This window comes from Rhamphochromis longiceps, linkage group LG22, assembly GCF_057381845.1.
Source record: "Rhamphochromis longiceps isolate RC_006_pf linkage group LG22, R_longiceps_female_GT1.1, whole genome shotgun sequence".
Classification (NCBI taxonomy): domain Eukaryota; kingdom Metazoa; phylum Chordata; class Actinopteri; order Cichliformes; family Cichlidae; genus Rhamphochromis; species Rhamphochromis longiceps.
This window is the reverse complement of record NC_140577.1, coordinates 11713377-11732863: the sequence shown is the minus strand read 5'-3', so window position 1 is coordinate 11732863 and position 19487 is coordinate 11713377. Positions and strand designations below refer to the sequence as shown.

Genomic DNA, 19487 nt, shown 5'->3' with positions numbered 1-19487 from the left:
TCAAGCCTAACAGCGACACCCCGTGGACGGGGGCGGCAGTGCGCCCTTTGTCTCGGTCACGTAGCTGTTTACGGAAACATTTTCACGTCCGCACGTGCGCCAGTTTGTCACTTCTGCACGGTACGTGAGGGTTCGCGTGTCCTCGGCTCGAAGGAAGGGGCAGGCTGTGCTCGGTTTTTCTCCCGAAATATAAACGAGTTCAAACTTAATGCGTGTCGAGCGATGAGGACTGTGCTCTGCAGCCATCGTGGAGAAGTAGGAGGAGGTCCGGGCTTCATTTTGCCCGTCTGACCTCGCGCGAACTGTGCAGAAGTTGTCGTGAGCTAAAAAGGCCCATCTGGGTTTTTTGTGTGTCACACCTTTGAACACGGAGCGGATTTGTGACGCGAGGAAAGATGATTTTTAGGAACATTCACTCAGGGACCTGCAGAGCATGGCTGTCCCGGGTGAGTCGACGTTTGTTTTCACACTTGCTGTCATGCTAAAACGCTGAAGCCTTGTTATACTCTCTCTGCGTGAGCAGAAACGGATGATAAACGGACAAGAAGCAGCGGGTGTTGCTTCCACTGTCATATCTTTGACTCCTTTTCTTGAAACGCCCTGCACTCTCTGGCATTTGGTCAAACCTCTGAGGAAGTTCCTGCACTGTGCTCACATGCACTTACTGCTCTTTCAGCATTTTCAAATGAGGAACTCTATTTCACCTCTTCACCTTCCACCTGCAGGTTTCCCTGAGGCAGGAGCTGTGTTTCTTCTCCTCGGTGCCCCCACAGCCGGTGCCTCCTCTGGCCCAAACCCTACAGGGCTACTTGCGGGCGCTGGAGCCCCTGCTGCCCCTCGAGGAGCTGAGCCACACCCGTAGGATAGTGCACGATTTCGGCCGGCCGGCCGGGCTTGGTACACAGCTGCAGGAGGGTCTGGAGAAGAGAGCCAGACTCAACAAGAACTGGGTGTGTAGCAGAGTAGCGGAAGGGGAAAGAATCAATGAAAAATCAATTGGTGACTCCCACACGAGCCCCTCAGAATCAGTTAATTAGAATAACTTATTCAAAAATGCCCTGATTATTTGATTATTGACCACTTGTTGACCACTTGTAGACAAAACATTAATTTTGTGATGTTTTGATGGTTTGGACGTTTTCTCTCAATAAATAGAGAAAAAAAATCAGTAAATTAATAATGGTTGAGGAAAAACAGCTTCTGTGCAAGCCTAAATGTGTGATCTGATGGTTTATAAGCTGGGTAACTGTTTTCAGAAATGAACTTATTAGACCAAGCAGCATTTTTCCAGTCTTCTGTTGCCCAATGTCAGTGAGGCCATGTGAATCACCATTTTCCCCTCAGTGTATACCTACACTACGTTGCAAAACAGTGTTTCAAAATAGTTTTTTTTCCCCCCTATCGATTAAAAACAATCACTAAAATAAGCATTACTTTATGATATTGTATGTATTTAGCTCTTGTTCTGCATTAAACAAACTTATTATTTCAAAGTTTAGGGAATGTTAAAACGTATACCCTATTGCCGAGAATCAAAGAAGAGTCATGTCTTGCTTCTTGTCTGTGACTTAACTTTGCAGCAAAAGTCTGTTAAAAAGCTTTGAGGTACACACACACACACACACAGACTCCAGTAAAAACAAAAATCAGTGCCTTTGTGGTTTTGGTCCTTTTTTTGAACTTCAGAGCTGATTTCCGTGCCCTTCCTTTGGTCTCCCCTGCAGATCTCGGACTGGTGGGTGCAGCGGGCGTACTTGGAGAGCAGACAGCCTCTGCCCGTGCACTCGAACGCGGCTATCTCTCTGCCCCGCAGAGATTTTAATGACTGGAGGAGCCAGCTGGTGTGAGTCTACATAAACTGATGTAGAGAGACGGCAGAGAACAGCTATGTGGAAGTGATGGTGCAGAAACCCGTAAAATTAAACATTAAAGGGTGAGATGCTGATGTTAACTCACAAAGTTAACATCAGCATCTCAACGCTGAAGATGTGTTGGCCCGCGGTGTATGTATTTTGAACACTCAAAGCCTCACAGTTCATAGCGTGTAAGCCATTTTTAGATTTCAGTACAACAGCAGCAACAGATCTTTGTATTACTTTGAGTGTGTAAACACAACAGAAGTGTTAAAGGACACAGAAGCAAAAGGGTTTAGTTAAGTGTTGCTGTGTCATCATGCACTTATGATCCTGATACTCACACCTGCTGTTTTTATTTTTATCATTTAAAGCTTGCAACATGATGTCCTGCTCCTCTGTGTGCCAAAGTCGTTACTGCCTCTGTTGACTTCTTTCAAAAGACAGACGCATAAACCGAATAGGCCGCATCTGTGAGACTGAAAAGGGGGTCCGTTTCACTTAAATTCTTTAGATCTCATCGCCTGAAAAGGGGGGAAAAAAAAACATGAATCATGCCATTAATGATCTCTGAGGTTTCATCGTGCTGCTTTGTTTAGCTGAATATGATTTGTGTTTATAGAACCGCTTCGTGTCTGTTTCCCTGCAGGTTTGCGTCCAGACTGATTGCAGCCGTTCTGGACTTTAAGGCCAAAATAAACACGTGAGTCTTAATTTATGGAACATATTTGGAGCAGATCAGTGATCAGTATGGACATGGCAGGACTTCCCTTTTCTGCTCTAAAGGCTAAAAATGATGAGGACACTAGTACAAAAAGTAACAGCATTGTCTCCAATGAAAATAGAAAGTCAAAAGTTTTCAGCGAGCATTCACTGGCCGCTTTATTAAATACAGCTTGCTAGCTGCATTAATGCTTCACAGCACAGATTGAACAAGGAGCTGGAAACATTTCTCTGAGATTTCTGACCATATTGATGTAGTAGCATGCCATGTGTGATCTTCTGTTGCTTCAAGTTCTCACAAGGTATGCTCTTCTGCATACCTTGGTTGTAATGAGTGGTTGTCTTGAGTCACTATCAGGTTAAACCAATCTGGCCATTCTTCTCTGACCTCTGCCTTCACAAGGCATTTTCTCCCAGAGATCCGCTGTTCGCTGGATATTTTCTTTCTTGGGAAACCTTAGAAATGTTTGTCTGGGAAAATCCCAGCAGTTCAGCAGTTTCTGAAATGCTCAGGCCAGCCATGTTGAAAGTCATTTAAATCACTTTTCTTTCTCACTCTGATGCTCACCAAATCGTCTTCACTGTGTCCTCATACCTAAATGCGTTGAATTTCTATCATGTGATTGGCTGATTAGATACTTCCGTTAACAAGCAGTTGAACAGGCGTAACTAGTAAAGTGGCAGATGAGTGTGTAGCTCAATTGTTTTTGTCGCAGTTGAAGTTGAATACATAACAATCACGTAAAAATATTTCTATAAATATGACTCTCAGACTCATTTCTTTCATTGATAGTAATTTAACTAATGTTGTGTTAAAAACAAAAAGCTGTTTCAGGCTTTTTGTTAATGTTTGAAAGAAAATGAAAGTGAGAACTTAAAACTTTCGTTCTTGTAAAAGAGGAGCTTTCATTTGGTTGAAACCCATGAACCAAAGTCTGTAAAATGGCAGTGACTTTTACACAGAGGTTCAATCAAACACCTTTTCTTTTGGTTCACTCTCCCACTCTGTGTTCACGTATTCTGTGTTTAGCCTGTAAGCTATACACAGATGCCAGATTAAATCAGTGGAATAAAAACGAAAATATGTCACACTTTATAGTGCAGATCAAGTACAAGCTGCTATACAAGTCATATTTACTGGTGCCCAGTCTCTCTGCTGTGTGGTGGGGTTGGGGGGTTACTATAGTAAAATACAGTTATTCCCTTTAGAGCTTATGGAGCTGGTTATTACCCGGGGGAATCACAGGCTCTGTACTGGTGTCAGACTTTGCAGTAATCCTCTGACAGCGTTTAAGCTGCGGTGCTGCAGTTGGTTTTATTCGCTTCTATTTTTGTGCCGTGACCTTTGACTCGGCTGGCATCGCCTTGTGTTTTCTCTGGTGCATGAAGTTAATCTGCGTCTAAATGTACTCGCCTGCACATATTGTAACAGAATCTGCAGCTCAGTGCTGCAACGTCTGCTGGAGTCTCTGTCTCCCCGAATGAAGCATGAAAAAGGTGTTTCAGTGTCGGCGCATTCAGCATAGCTCTGAATTTTTAAACTCCAAAAAGTTTTTTCCTCTTCCTTGTCTTTCGCTCTCATTTTCATAGCTACTCTCTGCTCTATTCCCACTGCACAAACTCTGAACTATTGAGTATAGAAAGTTTCTGCTGCTGTGCATTTCTGATCTGAACTCTTTTATCACATTGCACTTTATTTTGTTGTCATGCATCCTGTAAGATTAAAATTGGTGTTACAGTGCTGAGTAACAATCAGGGGGCCTTGTGTTGATCAGTGAGGGACGCCTTTATCATAGTCTGTGGACTTCAGCAGCAATAGTTTAAACTCTAACAGGGAGATAAGATTTAAACTAGCTGGAAGAGGAACGTTTTTAACTGGCTGATTTAGGAAGAAGTCGGGATCAGAATGACCCGGCCTGAACCGGGAAGCAGAATTTGGGTTTTTCCGAATAACCTTAGGGTCAAGCCTGGTTTTCTGTATTATGAAGGTAGTCCACTTAACAGGGTGCATCAGCATGGTAACTTGTGCTGTAGAGAGGTTACAGTTTGGAGATGAACGGGTAGAAATCACTGTCCGCTGACCAATCGATTCTCCCTTGGATCTCTGTTTGGAAGAGCAGGAGGGTCTGAGATGTTTTAATATTATTTAACGTCTTTGCATTTCCCCCGATGAACATCAGTAAAAAAAAATCTAGATTTTTTCTTTTCTAAAAGTATTTTACCTTTTTTCTTGCTCTATAAGCATTCATATATAATCCTAAAACAGGACCTACTTGTACTTTGTCACCTTATACAAAATTGGCTTTTTGTTTGTTTGTTTTTAATTGAATTGCTCTGATTGTTAAACACCACTGTGGCTCCCGCTGAAAGAGTGGACACTAACAATGTCTGTTATACATTACTTTAATTAAATAGTCAGTTATAAGCCATCAGATTCTCCAGTGTCCTAATGAGACATGTTAGAAGTCTGTAGACTTTCACAGTCTGCATTTTTGCCTGCTGACAGAGCTACAGTAGGTGCAGCGTCTTATCAGGTGAGGTCCTGTGCAATGAGCAGGTCTAAAACTGATGGGTGTCTTTATTCTTTGCACAGTTGTGAGATGATCAGCGATCCCGCACAGAGATGTTATTCATTGTCCCTCGGTGTATTCAACTAGTGCAGGGTGCAGTCAAGAAGAGGGTAACCCATGTCTTTGTAGGTGCAGGCAGTCATTAAGTGACTGTCTTGAAGAGGCGGCAGCTATAAGTATACGCTCATTGTTCAAAACATGGCTGAGCAGAAGGGGCGGATTAAGGGTTTCATCTTACTAGGGGAAACAACCAGAGAGGGTGACTGAGGAAAGCAAAGGATGGGGGGGAAAAAAACAATAATGACTGACGTGTTTCTCTTTGTCTGTCAGCGGGCAGCTGCCGGTCGAGTTCATGCGAAGGAAGCCCCTGTGCAAGGAGCTCTACCCGCTCCTCTTCTCCTCCTGCAGGATCCCCGGCCCCAAACACGACTACATTGCTCACTACGGCCGCTCCCGCCGCTCGCCGACGCACATCACTGTCGTCAGGAACTACCAGGTGAGTCGTGCCTGACAGGTGGCAGAAGATGGATTTAGATAGTCTCTTGTGTTGCCAGTCAAGTCGAGTCTTGTGCAATCACATCTGAAGCTGCTTTTTGTGTTTCTTAAACTCCAAGTTGATTGTTGATACACCAATTTTTGCAAACAGAAGTCACGTGATCGTACAGGAAGCTTTCTTCTGAACATTGAGTACTCTGGCAGCACATTATCCCACGAGATCGTTGTTTTATCTAGTGATTGCTGGCTGTATGTGGATATTTCATCTACATCTTGATTAAAAGAGAAGCTTATTTAGTTTGTAAAGTATCTGCACATAAGTGGAGAACCAGTCAGCAGATGTCTGATTCAACATTGAGTTCAGTTGGGTAATTAGAGAAAGGAAGAGAAGTGTTTAAAAGCATGCTTCTTAGCATTTCAGACATCTGTTACTTTTTATCACAGGAATTCTTAAACCATGAAAACATGTTTGATTCTGGAAAGGAAAAAAGCATGAAATGAGATATACTAAATCTACACAGTGTTTCATAATGACTAAGGACTACTGCATACTCACATCTACTGTACTTTTTATTGTAGGTTAGTAAGTTGTTCATCTTTCAGAAGACGCAGCGTCCAAAATTAACAAAATATCCTGGATGTTCACCTCTGGCGCTTCCTGTTGTGGCTCAGTTTTTTTTCAAAGGTTAACAGATTTACTGAAAAGGCCTTCTGCTGCCAAAGTGACTTTAATTGATGTAGGGCGTGACTCATTTGCAGTGCGTCAAGTTTGGCGGAGCTGCAGCAGAGAAGTGATAGAAATAGTTTGTTTTTTATTTAGTCTGTTTCTACAGGGTTTATTAGCCACAAGTACAACATCAGCTCTCACTCTGGACTGATGACAGTAAGCGGAGTTATTGTATACTAGTAAGCCAAATGCTAGTTTGTGTTTTTAAATACATTTTGTAGCTCAAGTTAAAATCTATATGTATATGCACACCATTTAATCTGAGGTATGACTGAATGTGATCCAGTCAGCATTATTTGCATGGACTCTGATCTGTCGAGGAATTGTTCTCCTTTCATGGACGAGTGCAGCTGTGCTGTGTTGTTGTGGCGCCCTCTGATGAACACGTCGACCCAGAGTATCCTAGAAATGTTCAGTTGGAGACACAGTGTGACTAAATCAGAATCAGAATCAGAATACTTTATTGATCCCTGGGGGAAATTACTTTTTGTTACAGTGCTCCATTTTAAACCAACATTAAGACAAGACAGACAATACGCTAACTAAGAATAGTACAATATATACATATATATACATACATACATACATAAGTCACTTATAAATAAATATTTGGAAAAGAAACGTGTAGTTGTAGCAGCAAACAGTGTGTTAAGTGGATGCGTTGTACAGGGAGATGGCCACAGGCAGGAATGATTTCCTGTGTCGTTCAGTGGTGCTTTTCGGTAATCTCAGTCTCTCACTGAACGTGCTCCTGTGACTGACCAACATGTCATGGAGTGGGTGGGAGGTGTTATCCAACATTGTCTTTATCTTGGACAGCATCCGCCTCTCCGACACCACCTTGAGGGAGTCCAGCTCCATCCCCACAACATTGCTGGCCTTACGGATCAGTTTATTAAGTCTGTTGGCATCTGCGACCCTCAGCCTGCTCCCCCAGCATGCAACAGCATAGAGGATCGCACTGGCCACCACAGACTCATAGAAAATCCTCAGCATTTTCTGGCAGATGTTGAAGGACCTCAGTCGCCTCAAAAAATAGAGACGACTCTGGCCCTTCCTGTAAAGTGCTGTGGTGTTTTTAGCCCAGTCCAGTTTATTGTCAATGTGTACTCCAAGGTATTTATAGTCCTCCACAATGTCAACACTGACCCCCTGGATTGAAACAGGGGTCAAGTGTTTCCTGGTCTTCCTGAAGTCCACGATCAGTTCCTTGGTCTTTGCCACGTTGGCCAAGAAAGTCTCTGGATATAAATACAGGACCCAGAGAGTCCTGTGCTGCTCTGCACGTGTGGGGCTGGGCATCGTCTGCTGAAACAGCTGCTGGGCGGGGCGCAGTACAGACTGGAGCGCCCCGTCTCAGCACCTCAGCCAAGAACAATCGGGTCAGGGGTCAGAGATGTTGCAAGGTTACAGCTTGGATACATGAGAGTCCCGGCAGGAAGTAGCTCTGCCACTAGTCAGGCGTGACGCTGATGACAGTGGTGTTCAGAGACTGCTGCCTGCAGAAAAGAGTAAACTAAACCAGCTGTGAGGTGTAACTTCATTCATATGGAGATTAATAATCCCAACAACAAGCAACCAGAACCCAAAAGTGCTTTCTTAGAGATTAAAATGATGCAGTGAGAATTTTTTATTTATTTATTTCTTTAGAAATGTACTCGTCAAAAAAAAGTGCTTTCATCCACTGAGCCTCGGTTTTCTGATGGACTTTTGAGGATATTTTTCAGGTGACAATTCTTTTTGTTTTTGTAAAAGGCAGAACAGGAAAACCCTCAAAGAACTTAAACTGCTTAACAGAAATTCAGATTTTATCGTCTCAGCTCTGAACTTGTTTGGTTTTTTTGATAACTGTAAATGTTGGTGTTTCTGTGGATTTGAAGGGTTTTTTGTGACTGTAAAAAGCACTTAGTGCAGCTTAGTAATCGAAAGATGCCCCCGCTTTTAGTTTTGTATTGCTTTTAAAAACTTTGATCTTACTGACATGGTTTTCCTCTTACTCCCAGTTCTTCCAGCTGGAGGTTTATAACAGCGATGGCTCGCGGATGACTGAGAGTCAGATCCACGGGCAGCTGCTCAGGATCAGGTCTCAGTCTTGGAAGACGGACAAGGAGCCGATGGGCATCCTGACCAGCGAGCACCGCCACACATGGGGAGAGGCTTACAACCGCCTGCTGAGAGGTAGATCACCACACACGCAAGCCGGTGCTTACTACTTGACTGCTATCTCACTGTAAGCTGCTGCTGTTTTCGGTTATTTTAAGAGAGCAAACAAAACTGATCTGTTAATGGCTCAGTTTAAGAAAATACAAATGTGAGAAACGTCTACATGCCAAGCTCTGACTGTAGGATTAACATCCCCTGATGTTGGTGAAGCTTTGCTGGTGTTAGAGTAGCATAGGATACGCCCTCGCATCCATTTTTCTGATGTGCTTGAAATGACGTCACAATATCTGAGGTTCCTTTAGAGCAGCTTGAAGGTGGTGGCCAAAGGAGGCGTTTTATTAATTTTTACCTAATTATAGATTTTAGATAATGAGACCTTCCAACTCAGTGGTTTTATCATCTGCTTTGTAGAAACCTAACTACACATAGGAGACAGGAGAGGGTGCTGTGTACTTGGAGCAGCTCAGTGATCAGAACTCTTCATGTTTTTAGACCTAACACTGGTTTAATGATGGATTGATTAGTATTTAGTATTTATTTATTTATTGTCATTGTCAAGAACAATGAAATTGCGTTTGGGGCTTCCATACAACCCAAAAAAAAGAAGAAAATAATAAATACCCCTTAAAACCCAAGTGTACATATTTAACCCAGTGTGACTCCAATGCAATAAGACAATCCTTAGCAATAATGTTCGTAGAAATTCAGACAAAGACCTGAGAAACATGACAAAATACAACAATGCAACCCATTCAATATTATTGTACTGTGAGATATGATATCAGATATGATAGTTATCTATTTAAGAAAGAGGGGGGGGGGCAGGAGGGGGAAGAGAATAAAGATATGATGCACCAATGCAGACCAGTTCATTGCTATTAAGAAGTTGGATATGGTTATTGTCCGTGAGAGGGGGGCAGAGAGTTCAGGAGCCTCACAGCCTGTGGACAATGGCGTGGCCTGGGGGGGCACAGGCCACCCCCCAAACCAGACTGGCCACCCCAGGTGCCACCCCAAAGGCAAAACAATAAAATTCAATCAAATATCAAATGTCCGATTATGTTTTCACGGTGACGCTCAGATATCCGAGTGTAAGTGACTGCAGCATCGCTTCTGCGCTATGCGCATCACGTTAGCAAAGGTAGGAGAGCCAAGCACGAAAGACGGCACTGCAGGAAACAATTTTTCGGTGAAAGAAAATGAGGACAGAATAAATGTCCCGGTAAGTAATATCAAGTTTGTTGAGTTTAGTAAACTTCGGTGAAATTAGAATACCAAGGAAAAAAATAACACTTAAAGAATTATTGCAGCTGTGGAATATTTCAGACAGTATGCTACTGAGGGCAGCTAACATAAGAGTTATGAGTTATAAGATATAATCTAAGTTGTAACATTGCTGTATGGAGCTGCAAATTTGGTTGCAGGTTAACATAGCTGGACTGGCCATCGGGCATATCCCCAGTGACTTATTTTTTATTTTTTTTGTAATGGCATGAACAATGAGAGGTGGTGGATTGGCCAGATGCAGGTCGATGTGTAGAAATAACTCCGTTGTTTGGTGGTGGCTATGGCGGGGCTTCCACAGAGGCAACAGGTGGATGAGGGAAGGGGAGGCAGGAGGAGAGACCCGAAGCAGCCGCCAGTCCGAGTGTCAGGTGAACTGAACTTCAGGTAAGAAGTTATGACCTGCAGTCTATCTGGGTCAGATATAAACCAAGTTTAGGTGGAGTTTATTTTCATGTTGCTGACTTTTTACTGTCAGTTGCAATAACTCATACTGCGTTCTAGCCAGTTTGACGGAGTTTTTATACAGCTGGGTGGGTGCTATGATGTTACTGATAGTGAACTTTATTTTATTCATAAGGTTAGTAGAGTTGCCAACGGCTCCTTAAAAAAAATGGAATGGTCCCTCAATCAGAGAAAATATTACACGTTTCGTATTGAGCTGAGAAGAGACGCAGTTTGTCCCGAACTTTCGCTATAATGAAAAAAAGACACAAAGCTGGAGTTATTCTGTCGTTACGCTGCACAGCTGCCTCTTCTTCTTTCATTCTCTCCCCCTCCCTCTCCTGTTGCTACTTCAATCATGAAACTGATCAATGATCAGCTGATCGGCTTTTCTCTCTTGTTTGTTTATCGCCCACTTTGCGCCAGAAAGAGGAAACCAGCAGATATTGCGCTAAACAACAGCAGCACGTTTAAGCTTGATCAGCTGTTGTTAGAATGTATTTAATATTAATTTCTAGTATCAGCTGATGTTTGCTGGAGCCACAGCTGTAAAGCTGCTGGTCATGATGTCTGTTTAGATATGTGGTGAGAGGGAAACATGAAGATGAAACCAGGAGATGTCCTTACTGAATCATCAGAGCTGAACAGGTGATGGAGAAACAGGTTTACCTTTTAGGTGACATGAATGAGTTGAAGTTATCAACTGTTTCTGAGAGATAAATAACACCAGGATCCTTTTTTATGTAGCTGACAGCTGGTAACTGTGCAGGGGCAGGTCTAGCAAAGTTTTGCCAGGGGGCCAGGTAGGGCATTAACAGGGAAAGGTGGGCACAAAGAAATACTTTTCTTTCTTATTCTCATTTAAAATACCTAGTTTTTATTAAATAATTATCTAAATCTTACAACCAAAGTTTTTATCTGACGTAAAATGTATAGAAATCATACATATACCAACAAGACTGTACATCACTGTCACAACAGCATTTGTTTTCATTCAAAGTCTTTATGGCTTTACTACCTGGTGGGTCGGTCTGTAGTGAAAATGCCCGATTTTTTTGTCCCAGTCCAGCCCTGCAGGTTAATACTGGCAGTGTCACCATGCCAGCTGACTGGATTTTATCATCAGCCAGTGTTGTTCTTTATCAATATTACCAAAGTTTACCATAAGGCAGCATAGAAAGTATTTACTTGCTTTCAGGTTTTATTCAAATGTTAGTCTTTTCATTTGTTTCCCCACTTTTTTCCTGTTTCAAAATCAAACACCAGTTTGTGAGAAGATTATCTTCTTTTTTTAACAGGCAGATAAAGTTTTGCATTGGAACTGGCTAATTTGTCAATTGTTTGTTACAAATGTTCGTATTTTAATTTTCAAAAATGTTTTTGCCCAAAACATATGTGCACTATATGTCAGTAAAAATACTATGCAAATATTGCTGTCCTTGAATGCTGAGTAAACACTGACAAAGCACTGATTGTATCTCTTGTACTTTATCAACGCAGTATCTAAAAACTTTGCACCGTAGTGGTTAAAATCTCATTCTAATAAGAGTTAAAAGTGCATTTGGTTATTAGGTTTATAGGATTATTGAATTATGGTTAAGGGTTGGTAGAATTTTTTTTTTTAAACATTATCTGCCAATTAAATCTGCCACCCTTCTCCAAATCTGTGCCCCTACCTGGCCCCCCCAACAAAAATTTTCTAGACACGCCACTGCCTGTGGATACAGGCTGTTGGCCAGTCTGGATGTTCTGGCCTGTATAGACCTGTACCTTCTCCCTGAGGGCAGCAGATGGAAAAGGTGGCGCGCAGGGTGATGTTGGTCCCGCAGGATACTGTGCACCCTCCTCAGACAGCGAGTGGGGAAGATATTACTGATCTCTGGCAGACTTGTTCCAATAATTCTGCCAGCTTCTTTCACCACCCGCTGGAGTGCTTGCTGATCGGCCTTGGTGCAGCTGGGGAACCACACTAGAAATCCATACGTCAGAACGCTGCTGATGGCACAGTTGTAGAAGTTCAACATCAGAGATCTGGGAATGTGTGCGCTCCGCAGTCTCCTCAGGTAGTAGAGGCGCTGTTGGGCCTTCCGTACAACTGAGGTGATATGGTTGCCCCAGGACAGGTCCTCGGTCACAGTTACCCCCAAGAATTTAAAACTGCTCACCCTCTCCACCGCCTCACTGCCAATGAAGAGAGGCAGATGGTTGTTATGACCCCTCTTCCGGAAATCTACAATGATCTCCTTGGTCTTTTTGGTGTTTAAGACCATTACATGTCTCAAAGCAGTTTTAAGTGTTAAATGTTTTATGCCTGCATCAGCAGAAACCCAATAATCAATCTTGGTTGGAAAAACTGAAATGTTGGTGATGGACGAAACTCTCAGACACTTAAAATGACCGAAAGTTGGAATCATTGTGTTTCCATCTTGTTATTTTCATACTTGGAGTCTGCTGAAGTAGTTTTGCATGATTCACAGCTCAAAATTATCCTCATTTATTTAATACTGTGGTGCAGCCCCTCAAAGGGAAAGAAATTTATTTTCAAGTAAGTCATTAAGTTATAAAACAGTAGTTTGGGACAGAAGAGGCAGAGTGTGTACGGACAGTGCAGGAGCTGATAGAGGAGAAATGTTAATAACCGTACGAGCTGGCAAAGGACAGGAGGAGTGATGATGTCGAATAGTTTGACTCTTTTTATTTTAACTCCTTTTAATACTTGATAAATGCAAAAACAGAAAAATGTGAGATTGTTGTGTCAAACTCGGAAACCAGATGGAACTGTAGAAAGAGGAGTCAAAGGAGCTTGCAAAGAAAAGCGTCTGGACTTCTTTAAGTTGCTTGAAGACGTTTCACCTCTCATCTGAGAACCTTAAGGCAGCTCTCTTCTCATTGGCTGCCACGCACAAACAGCAGGTCCTCCACAATGACTTCTTTACGTCTGTGATACAATTAGTCGTTGCTTTCACTGAAGTTGTAGATTGTTTTGGTGCATACAAATATAAACATACCATTATGTATGAGAACAAGTATGAAAACGTGTTCTATAGTATAAAATAAAAACAATAAACAAATGGGGAAATAATCCTAGTGATAGCAGCACCAACAAACAATACTTAACAGAAAATAAGGAGAAGCAATCAATAAGCAGGAACAATTTTTGGGCATCATATAAATAACGGCTACATGTGGGAGACGAGTTGATTGGGTTTAAACGACACGGTCTCTGTGTGTATCAGATAAACTGAACCAGGAATCGGTGCGGATGATAGAGACGGGACTTTTCTCCTTGTGTCTGGATTCTCCAGTCATGAGGATATCAGATGAAAAGTATGTGTACACACACACACACCGAGTATTTCTGTGTTTGCTAAATCAGTTGAGTAATGCTGTCTGTGCAGATATTATTGTTTCTTATGGAGGTTTGGAAACACTGCACAATTATCACTACCCGTATTTGAGCTATTGCTCCATTTAAATGTTGTGCACTCTCTGTGGTTTTCTGCGTGTGAGCTCATGAAGAATCGCTTGTGCAACCACTTTAATTGACAGGTATGCGAGCCGCAAGGCCGCGCAGGTCCTTCATGGCGGCGGGACGTTCTCCAACAGCGGAAACCGCTGGTTTGACAAAACGCTTCAGGTGGGAATGCGCACGTGAATGGCGAGAGATGGCTTGTTTAGAGCAGCTGATGCAGAGTGCTGACTCGTGTCTGTGTTTGAACAGTTTGTGGTCGGCGAGGACGGCTCGTGGGGTCTTCTGTATGAGCAAGCCACGGCCGAGGGTCCGCCTGTAGCGACGCTGCTGGATCATGTGATCGAGTATTGGTGAGATGTTGGAATGAAACTGCAGATGTGCTGAATTAGTCAAGAAAAATTGAGCTGAGGTGGAGAATGATGGGGTGTCTGCTCTGAGTGTTTACGTTTTTTTTTTCTTGTCTGCAGTGAGAAACCGGACACAAAGAGGGCGCCGCTGCTCCCGCTACCAATGCCCAAGAAGCTTTACTTTCACATAGACCGAGAAATCAAGAGGGACATCGAGCACGCCAAGCAGAACCTTGACATGTAAGCTCCCAACTTTTTTTTTTTTTTTAACTTAAACTCTGAGCTGAGCTCTGCAGCGCGCTGACCTCTCCGCACACCATCAGCTGCATGTTTGTGTTTGCTCTGAAATCTGACAGAGGTGGAGAGAACTTGCTCTAAAAGAAGGCCGCAGGAGTGTAAACAGATTTATCTTTGCTGTGTTTATGTAACCTTGATGGAAATAATGCCTCTGTGGATAACTGTAAAGTCATTCTTCATAATCCACTGCTGTCCTGGTCAGATGCCAAGCTTTTTATATGGTCCTGTGCAATTTCAGAGCTCTCTCAAATCATTCAGATGCCAAAATATGATTGAGGAATAAAGCTTTTTCTTACGTGCAGTGTGGAGTTCAACGGGACTTAAAAATATTATATGGAAATGTTTAAAATAGTGAGTAAAAGTAGGTAGAAGTAAACTTTGTTTACTTTCTGTCACATAATCTAGTGATTTCCCACCTCCTCTCTACACTGCTGTCTGAAAGCTTATTTAAAGCTGCTAATTGAACCTTGACTTTAAACATAAAATCAGCACAAATGCAAATGTTTGTCCTGAATTTGTTGAAGCCTGATCAACGACCTCGACGTTAATGTGTTCAACTTCAAGAAGTTTGGCAAGAATCTTCCAAAGCAGCACCAGATGAGCCCAAACTCCTTTATCCAGGTCGCCCTGCAGCTCGCCTACTACAGGTCAGTGCCAGCAATCTGCTTTTCTTTTCTTTTTTCTTTTTTTGTGTGTTGTTTGTTTGTTTGTTTGTTTTTAATCTGCTGTTAGAATTTCCTGCTGTGCTGTGGTTAGTCTCAGACTGGATCAGATGGCATTTGTAGTTTTTTTTACTTCAACCCCGTTGCATTAGAGAGGGAAAGTTACTTTATTAAATAACTGGTAATGTCCAAAACTGACCCATTTAGCTGCTTTGTGAACCGACTGATCATAAAATAGATTCCTCTTCACTCACACCAGTCCACCTGGTAATCTAACGCCTTGTTTGATACCTGGACTTGATCGGATGAGTTCTGTTGGAGTAATTGGAGTGACTGATTTACACTGATCGGCCACTTTATTAGGTATAGTTTGCTGTTACTGGATGGATCCATCCCTTCATGTTGTTTAAGACCCTACTACCCAAATGTTGCATCAGAAGATTAGACTCATCAGACCAGGAAACACTTTTCCCATCTTATTGTTCAGTTTTGGTGAGCCCCTGTGAACTGGGGCCTCAGTTTCTGTCTCTTAGCTGACAGGAGTTTCACCTGGTTTGGTCTTCTGCTGCTGTAGTCTGCCTGCTTCTGAATGCATGTTGTGTGTTCAGAGATGCTATTCTGCATACCTTGGTTGTAACACGTGAGTTCTCTGTAAATTCTGAATGTGCTAACTGTCTACAAGAGTGAGAATCATTAAGTTTTGTTTTCTGCTTTGTCTTTAAAGTGCAGCACTTACTTGAGATGAACACCTACCTGTTAGCAGCATTGTCTCTGATATTGGCTTTATTTTTGTCTGCAGAGTTCACAGTGAAGTCTGTTCTGCCTGCGATATCGCCACTCAGAGGATGTTTAGAGGAGGAAGGACCGAGTACATCCGCTCACCCACCAAGCAGGGGCTCCAGTTCATTCTGGCCTTTGATAATCCGTCCGTATCGGTGAGAAGCACAAACCCTGTGAGAAAGTTCTCCCGCTGAATGGGAACAGAACTGTTGGAGGATTTTTGTAGCTTGGATTCAGAATGTGTTTATTTTTTGGGGTTTGCAGCGGGAAGCAAAGCAGGAGCTGTTCAGAGAAGCTGTTGATGCCTACTCGGCTCTGACCGAAGCGGTAAGTGTTAAATAAATGTTAAAACATTTATCTCAAAGCTGCTGATTAACTGATTCAAAAACACTCAAACAAGAGTTTCATTTGTTCAGGCACTTAATGGACACGGCATTGACCGCCACCTGCTGGGGCTCAAGCTGCAGGCCATCGAGGAGGGCATGAGCATTCCCAAAATCTTCATGGACACGGCTTACGGGCTAGCAACACACTTTAAACTCCGGACAGGACAGGTGTGTGTGTGTCTTTGTTCGAGGTGTTATTTACACTGTTGCTCAGTAGGAAATGGGAATTTTTTTTGTTGTTGTTGTTTTGTCAAATGATAGTGGCTATATGAGAGGGAATTTTCTACCAGATAATCTCCTGTGAAGTTCCTGTGAATTTCTTGCAGCACACGCATACATGGATGCTTGGAGTTTCCTCAAAATGAATCTGTTTCTCTTCCTCATTTTAGGTGTTGACAGTCAGATGTGTGGAATTTTTGTAGGTTTTTTTTTTTCTTTTTTGCCCCGGGGTCAGCTCCTGATTGTTTGTGGGGTTTTTTCTGGCATGCCTTAGTTTTCAAATGACAGTATATATCAAAGCATTTGTACAGTATAGCTGAATGTTCCAGATTCGCACAGTTTTAAAGGGGATCTGTGCTGCTTGGTTGAACTCAACGATGTATTTGTTTTGTTTCTCCTTCTTATCTTTGACAAAGTTGTGTTGTCTCATGAGTGTGATTCAGGAAAAAATACCCAACTGGCTGTTGAGATAATGACAAGTTTCCAGTTAGCAGCTATGATCACCGGTTATGTGGATTTTGACCAGTTGGAGCATAAATTGTGACGGCAAATTTTCATTTAATTTTAGTCATAAAGGAGGTAGTTGATGATAACTGTGATGAATGTTATTGGTCAACAAAGTTAACACGGCCCAGCTCGCATTGAAATGTAGGTGCTCGTATTTGATGTTTTATGAGCAATTAAAAACACTGTAGATATGAAATGAGAACAGCAGAATTGAGCTCTTGGCATCTGTACAGATCATGTGATATAACTGGAAGCTCTAGATCAGCTGTCTGGTGAGCCTTAGTGTTCTCGTGATGAAGAGTGAACTTTGAGACTCAGATTTGAGGATTTGTGTGTTTTTAATGACGTGTGCCCAGCTTTAAGGCCCAGTTCCATTATTGATCTCCCTCCTGTCTTGTCTCTTCAGATGCCTGCAAACAACACGGACAGCGTGATGTGTTTCGGTCCTCTCGTTCCTGACGGCTACGCCGTCTGTTACAACTCTCAGGCAGACCACATCCACTTCTCCATCACGGCCTTTAACTGCTGCGAGGACACTAACGCAGAGAGACTCGCTCGCACTTTGAGGGACACCATGTGTCATCTGCAGGAGATGTTGCAGCCTACTGTGTAGAGCTGCTGCTACAGCGTCCAGCAGCAAGATGCCAAACATTATCTCTAAAGAATATTTTGTACGACTTTTGTAGGGGTGCTTTTTTTGGGGGGGGGGGGGGTATGCTTGCTACTCACGCTTCACTCGAGCATTTAATTGTGTGAGAGCCTGGAAAAGATCTCTGCAGCTCTCGGGTTCTTTTGTTGCTTCTTTAAAGTTTGGGTGAAGCGATAAATCTTTTTCTAAGCTGTCAAATTTGCATCGTCATCGTTGCATTTCGAAGCATCAAATTCCACAGCGTCTCTCGATGAAAGCGAAACGACTCAATGTGACACTCCAGCATTAATCGGAAACGTCTACGCGTGCACTCCTTTGTACAACTTGTGAGATGACCTGTGTCCTTCAACCTTTCACATTTCACTTTTTCATCAGAATTAATGGGAAAGTTGGATTTTTTTTTTTTTTAATAGGTGAAAAAGGTGGTTTGAATGGACCAGAGGAGAGGAATTATTGAGGGTGATGTGGTGTTTTTGTGTCTGAACTCGACCTGATCGTGAGATGAATTTTGAATAAGCATAATTTTTGTTGTTTGTTTATTTGGAGGATCTTGTTCTGCACTCAACCTGCAGGACTGGTTAATAAAGCCTGTGCTCACATAATTTCTCACTCAAATTATTTTGTCCATGTTAAAGAAAGTATGAGAGTGAGGATTTCCATTAAAAATCTGACACTTTTTCAGCAAAGTGGCATCACAGAATCGCAGTTTTTCACCCAATCTGATTTCTGCTCCAGTGCGCCCCCTCCAATGTTCAAATCTGGACACAATGAGATCTCAACTTTTCAAACCTCATCAGCAGAGCATCTGAGCTGCCTACTTTATGAAAGGTACATTAAATAACTATAGTGTATGCAACCCGTCATAGCAGACCACTACCTGATGAATAACAGGAAAAGCTGACCCTTCAGTCTAGGCTAAAGGGAGGTAGTTTGCTGACGTGGTTCTCCTTAGTGGTAAGGGTCACTGCAAATCAATACAACATTATCTGGAGTGATAAGTTTATCTCATTGTGATGTGAGTGTTTTCTACAAGGATGATGGTACTCCTGGCCAGTGTCAGGGGGGAAGGGGTCTGTGGCCGTATAATAGCTGTTTGAAATTAAAATTAAAGTAGAAAGACCTGTCAAAGCTGCATGCCATAAGTGATCCTGCACAATTAATAAAGCTGCTCAGTGGGTGGCCTGTACAGGCTGCACAATTTTAAGGTAATGAAACCTGCTTTAAATCACAGAATTATATGCATATAAATGGTACGCTCAGAAATACAGATCAAAGTATAAAAGTGCAAAAAAATATTTGAGAATAATGGGAAACATGAAGTTGCAGACGGGATACAGCAACCTTTTTGAACAGGCCTGGACTCATGAGGCTTTTCCATAACGCCAAAGCTTGGAGGTCACTGAATGGGTTGAAGAGTATGAAAATGATCTGAGTCACCAGCTCTTAATCCAGCTGAGCACTTTTTGAGGATTTGGACTGGCTTTGTGGAGAGGTGTATGAGAACTGGTCATCGTCCCTCCACACTGCATTAGAGTCTGTCAAGCAGCACTGAAGATGAAGCTGTATGTGTGGCCTAACATCCAGATTATTCCTCTTTGTTATCTATTTCTATTTATGCTTATGTTGTGACTGAGATTTATGTCAAAGTTCAAAGGTCAGACTGAATAAACATGCCTGTAAACTGCAGCTTGACTGACTGTCAGAGGAATGCAACAGTAAAATTGTAATTTCAGTTTACAACGGAGTATGCACCAAAGGAGCAAACACCATTGAAAGAGGGAACTGCTTACATCATATTATTATGGCTCTCATGATCAGTAGTTTTATAGTTACATAAAGTGAAACATTTTCCCAGTTTTAGCTTCGTATTAACTACCAAAGTTCTTATTTGGTTCGGGTTTTTGAAACT

The 19487-nt window shown here is 42.4% G+C and overlaps 1 protein-coding gene across 1 annotated transcript; it reads left to right on the top strand.

The window, feature by feature from the left end:
- The first annotated feature begins 39 nt into the window (after positions 1 to 39).
- Positions 40 to 18180, top strand: cratb (carnitine O-acetyltransferase b). Its single transcript, XM_085395441.1, has 15 exons — positions 40 to 446; positions 726 to 950; positions 1725 to 1843; positions 2503 to 2556; positions 5477 to 5642; positions 8372 to 8546; positions 13496 to 13586; positions 13809 to 13896; positions 13981 to 14081; positions 14199 to 14318; positions 14900 to 15022; positions 15837 to 15972; positions 16082 to 16144; positions 16234 to 16371; positions 17336 to 18180. Exons 1-15 carry the CDS (start codon positions 396 to 398, stop codon positions 17540 to 17542), a joined length of 1857 nt encoding a protein of 618 aa, XP_085251567.1. The 5' UTR covers positions 40 to 395; the 3' UTR covers positions 17543 to 18180.
- Positions 18181 to 19487: the final 1307 nt, after the last annotated feature.